The 5,603-nt window shown below is 35.7% G+C and overlaps 1 protein-coding gene across 1 annotated transcript in view; it reads right to left on the reverse strand.

The window, feature by feature from the left end:
• Positions 1-490: 490 nt before the first annotated feature.
• The window catches only part of LOC117108782, a 12,810-nt gene continuing 7,697 nt past the window's right edge, over positions 491-5,603 (reverse strand). Inside the window, exons 5-7 of the mRNA XM_033250931.1 lie at positions 4,676-4,792; positions 3,235-4,563; positions 491-3,058 (exon numbers count right to left, since the gene is read on the reverse strand). Coding sequence (XP_033106822.1) covers positions 1,713-3,058; positions 3,235-4,563; positions 4,676-4,792 — 2,792 coding nt within the window. The 3' untranslated portion in view covers positions 491-1,712. The remainder of the gene's footprint in view (positions 3,059-3,234; positions 4,564-4,675; positions 4,793-5,603) is intronic.

Consider the following 5,603-nt stretch of genomic DNA (forward strand, 5'->3'; position numbering starts at 1 on the left):
GTAGATATCATCTTCATTATGATATATAATATTTGGATTATTAGACTGCTCAAAATTTAATAAAGTATTCTAAACAGCAACAAAATATTAGAAGATTTGCTACTGTTAAATCACGAGCAGTTTGTCAATTTTTGAAGTGCTTTTCCCACGCTTTGCATGAACTGGTTGAGTAGACGCGCGTTACATCCCTCTGATTTGCGATTTGCTCTAATTAAATTGTGTCTCAAATGTACGAAAACAAGACTGATAAAAGTGCGTCTAGCTCGCAAAGTTGCAAAAAGTAGCAGCTAAATTTGGTACCATCATAAAGCTAAGGCTATACTGAAGATGGTGATGTAAAAATTAAAGCATGAATCCACATGAATCTAAACTTTCTTTCCTACTTTTCTAAAAATAGATTTTAAAATATTTTTTCTGTGGTTTAAACAACGATTTATTATTGATGCAAACTTCAAATTTAAACCAAAACATATATTTGTGTTCCCCAATTTATATACAAGAAACCTATGCATTTTGAAGTAATTCCGAATTTTCTGTAAGAAAAAAACGTGTTTTGATATAATGTAGTCAATTATAGCATTTTAAATATTTATAGAGTAATTTCCGACATTTCTTGAAAAATACTACCCTTAAAATTCGTTTAAATGTAAAATATTTTCAGGATAGATTCACCAGGGTATACCCATCTTCAATCATGTGAAAAAAAGTGTAAAAACCATAGTCACCAAAATGGACTTTTGGCACACTTTGATTTCGACCTGGCCCACTGTGCAACGGACCTTCGGACCAAAGGACCTTCGGAGCAATGCACTTCCCCCGCCCCGGTACTGCTTCCCTTAATATTCATGAGTTCAATCGTGGTCATGCAGATAAGTGTGATAGTCTTTCAATTAACTCACCATTAAATATCCAAGAGGTTCAACTGTCATGTTATAGAAAAATAGCTAATTGAAAAGATTGATCACGTAACATTTGCAAAATATTATATCTTCTTTAAGCTTTCCAAAGTAATGTAAACGCCTGAGTAAACGCAGCGCTTATAAAAAGGCTTTAGTGCGGCACTTATTTACATCACAAATATGTGGAAGAACACTATTGGTAAACAAGCTTTTATGTTGTATTTCATATATTTCGTGAATAAAAAATATTTTGATTGATTTGAGAGCGGTGCTTATAAAAAAATATTGGTGTGGCACTCTCCATGCCCGTTCCCATAGACATAGACATACTTTATTCGTCATTAGTTTAAAATATAATTCTTGTGAAAATTATTTTCCTTGGCAGGACAAAAACATCAAGAATGAATTTAACACTAGACCACAAGCAAAAAATACATCAAGAATATACAATAACAACTAAAAAGATGATGACAAAACTGTACAACAAGCAAAAATCCTAACTTAACATTGCCCAATAAAATTTTATGTATTCGTCTTAACATTATTATATGTTACCTAATCTCAGGTATTTCCATAGTCAATTTCAGAAATTTCTTTACAGTTTCTAAATTAGTAATAATACTTTCATGCTACAACTCTGTAATTTATGTAATACCACCACTAGCCCGTCCCTACCGAGCTCGGAGAAGTGAAAATACTTACTAGTACTGCAATTCTTCGTAGTACATTATTGTTCAATCGAAATTTTAATTCTCGAACCCCCTTTAATAGGGAATCCTAATAGAAAACTAAGCCCCTGGGAGTTTTAGCGTTTCACAGATTCATATCGCAAGGAAAGGCCATCGACACACTTTTTGTGTGGCTGTAAAGCGTACACGTAAAGAGGGCGCCATTTACCGACGCAACTTCGTATACTCCATGCGCTAATTCATTTCGAGCGTAGCACAGAACTGACACACCGGCAACCTGCGACCAGGCACTTTTTAGTGCTTTACCATTAATTGTTAAACTGAATATATTCACGCATTTGGTCACTATATTCATGTACGTATGGTAGATTCTTGGACTTCCAGTTGCCATGGTGACGTTGTAAGTCATGAATTTGACCTTGGAAATAGAATGAGACATTGCAGGGACTATGGTCATTGATGGATTGGAATACCCAGAACAGCCATTGCAAGTTAATGCATTGTATACTGTATACTGTACGATTTGTATTGGCTGATTAGAAATTACCTCTAGCGCTTGTTTATTTATTCCACCCAAGTAAATGTCTTGAAATTGTCCTCTGTCTACATAGATTATCTCGCCCCCAACGTTCACAAAAGTTCGGTCAGAACTTGCAATTACTCTTGCCGTAGTATGGCTTTTTGTGTAACCATCGAAAGCGACAAGAGCAAATGTTGAACCCCATGAACTTGCCGGGATCAGCTGCTCTACCATGTGATCGCAGCTGTTTCGGCTGCTAATAATTCCAGGTTTTGGACCATATCTGTAGAAAACGCCGCCGCAATCGGACCCTGAGAAAACAGCGATACGCTGGTCACCTCTGATATAGGTTCCGCTAAGATCTGATGAACTTTCTAGTTGAATAGCTTCAAGTTTATTCATGTATAATTCAATGATGTCCCCGGGGTTAAAAGTCCGTCCTCCATAATTTACAGTTTGGGTCACAGATACAGCAACTTTGGTTGCGTCACGAGTTGCTATAATTATAACAGTTGAAAAACGACTGAGCGTGCGCCGCTGAAGAGTAGCTCCTGAAGCAATGTAATACTCTTGACCGAGTTTTTCTACCGGTAAGGCTAGAAAACCATCAGAACTTAGAAATTGAACATCATTTATTCCATATATGGTTATCTTGCGAGAACTTGTTATATAGATGGCGCTGTTGATCGGTCTCGAACCAAATTCGATTGCATCCGATGGTAGTTCAACTACTCTTGATTCACCAGCTTCTAGTGTTATACTGTTCTGAAAGAACAGCCCAGGGCTACTGATATTCACATCAACTGGACTATTTCCGTTGAGAAGATGAAGTTTTGGGCCTTCCGACTCCAAGTACGTTGGGCCATTTTGAATGAATCCTATGAAGTACTCTGATGTCTCGTTAGGCCTAGGCTTACTATTTGTTGTCTTGAGGGTTGAATATGTCAAGTCTGTTAAAAGTAAAAATGTAAGGTTACATCTATCTTTGATAATAAATTTTATAATAATTCAAGGTGCATAAATGATACTTTAGAGCAATGAACTTTAGTTCATTTAAATGCAAACAATGTTTAAGACTAATATGCAATAACCATATAGGATGAAGATTAGTAACCGAATTGCAAACCTTGTTCTTTTATTTCTGTTATTCCGTGCACGGAGATACCCTCAGCAACTGATAAAATATAAGTAGATGACAGACTAAATCCATATAGAAGCACTGACACTGTGACTGAATGCAACGGGGTCGAAATGCGATAACTTCCATTTGGAAGACGTGTTCTCGCTATACAATATAACGCATCGTTGCGACTCATCCACTCCAATTTTAATGTTTGTGGCCCTTCCACTTTTATGTGTTTCTTATTTTCGCATTTGGTTACTATTGTGGCAAAGTTTGTGAAGTTCACCACGTAGCTACCAAACTGCAGTTCATTGTATGTTGAAAATGTCAGTGAATCAGAGAACATACTAGTCGGTGGTATGATGACCATGGATGGCGAGGATTTCCCATCGCACCCTTCGCAGGTCAGTGGCATTGGCACAGTGAACTGCGCAACAAGGATCGGCCTTGACGACCTAATCACAACCCCCGTTTTATCAAACATAACTGAATCAGAAAAGTCTCCTCGATTGAGAATAATGTCACGTGCACCAGTGCGCTGAACTATAGTGTTATCCTTAGCAGCAAGTATCCTGATTGAACTAATGCCACTCTCGTACCCTAAAAAGGGTGCCATCACGAACGTTTGACCCCAGCTCCTAAGGGGTGGGATCATGCTTATCATATGTTCACATACGTAATTTGTCTCCACGTTCGGGGTGGCAATGAATCCGCAATCATTTCCGGCTGTAATGGCTACTAAAAAAGTACTTCTGACAATAGTACCGGTAAGGTCTGCATTACTTTTAAATTGTAACACATCAAGTCGATTCATGAGAAAGTGGGCCTCCTGTCCACTTCGAAAGGACCTTGTTGGAAACTGAACGTCAGCAGCGAACGTTACGGTTACGTGCGTGTTATCTTGAGTTGCTGTTATAACAAATTCTGAGTGTCGGCGAGGATGTGACAACGTCACAGAAGTCATGATTAAGTAACTTTGTCCAAGACGATGCAATGGCAGCGCCATAAACCCATCCATGCTCATTGGGTGATTGTCAGCGAACGCGTGGATCTCGATATCGTAACTTGATTCAACATAGAGGGCGATATTTTGTGAATCTGCATTATGTGCCATAAACGTTTCAGAGAGTCGGATGACTTTTATGGAGTTAGCAAGCACTGCAAATCGGTCATATACCAAACCATCGCGATATGATATTCGAATTGCTGTTGTAATAGCGCTTCCGGTTATTATACGGAGGCTAGGTCCATTACCCTTCATTAGGTTTTCGGGGAAAGAGAATATAAACTCTCTTCCTTTGGAAGTTTTTCTCTCTTGCTTCCGGTTTTCCTCTGAAACGAATATCATGAAACAGCATAACGATATTAGAATAAGCACAACATTCATCATCTATGATGTCTTAGGCTATCACAATATGATTGAATAAAAAGCAAAATGTTTAACCTTTCAGATCGCATAAAACTCCCTGCCAGCCACCGGAACATATGCAAATGAAACTGTTGACATGATCCACACAATCTCCATTATTCTGGCACGGATTAGGTTCGCAATCGTTAATATCTAAAATATGTAAAACAATAACAAATGAACTGTTTATGATAATAAATCTGCCTAAATGTTACCATTAAATTAGTGCTTTGCAGGAACAACATACATTAGCCTATTATAATTCTAAATAAACCAATCAAACGTTTTATATCTTTTGTAGGCTCGTCTACACGACAGGGGAGAAGGGAAGTAATCGCCCTTTTTTCTACCTGTATTTAGTTTTCAAATATTCAAAAATCTGTATCAAAAACATATCAAAAATGTTTTTTCCTCCAGGACCTGACTTTAATTGATAATAATAATAATAATAATAATAATAATAGTAATAGTAATAGTAATAATAATAATAATAATAATAATAGTAATAGTAATAGTAATAGTAATAGTAATAGTAATAGTAATAATAATAATAATAATAATAATAATAGTAATAGTAATAGTAATAATAATAATAATAATAATAATAATAATAGTAATAGTAATAGTAATAGTAATAGTAATAGTAATAATAATAATAATAATAATAATAATAATAATAATAATAATAATAATAGTAATAGCAGGAACAACATACATTAGCCTATTATAATTCTAAATAAACCAATCAAACGTTTTATATCTTTTGTAGGCTCGTCTACACGACAGGGGAGAAGGGAAGTAATCGCCCTTTTTTCTACCTGTATTTAGTTTTCAAATATTCAAAAATCTGTATCAAAAACATATCAAAAATGTTTTTTCCTCCAGGACCTGACTTTAATTGATAATAATAATAATAATAATAATAATAATAATAATAATAGTAATAGTAATAGTAATAGTAATA

This window comes from Anneissia japonica, unplaced genomic scaffold, assembly GCF_011630105.1.
Source record: "Anneissia japonica isolate Jap-2015-1 unplaced genomic scaffold, ASM1163010v1 scaffold287941_len684077_cov200, whole genome shotgun sequence".
NCBI classification, from domain to species: Eukaryota; Metazoa; Echinodermata; class Crinoidea; order Comatulida; family Comatulidae; genus Anneissia; species Anneissia japonica.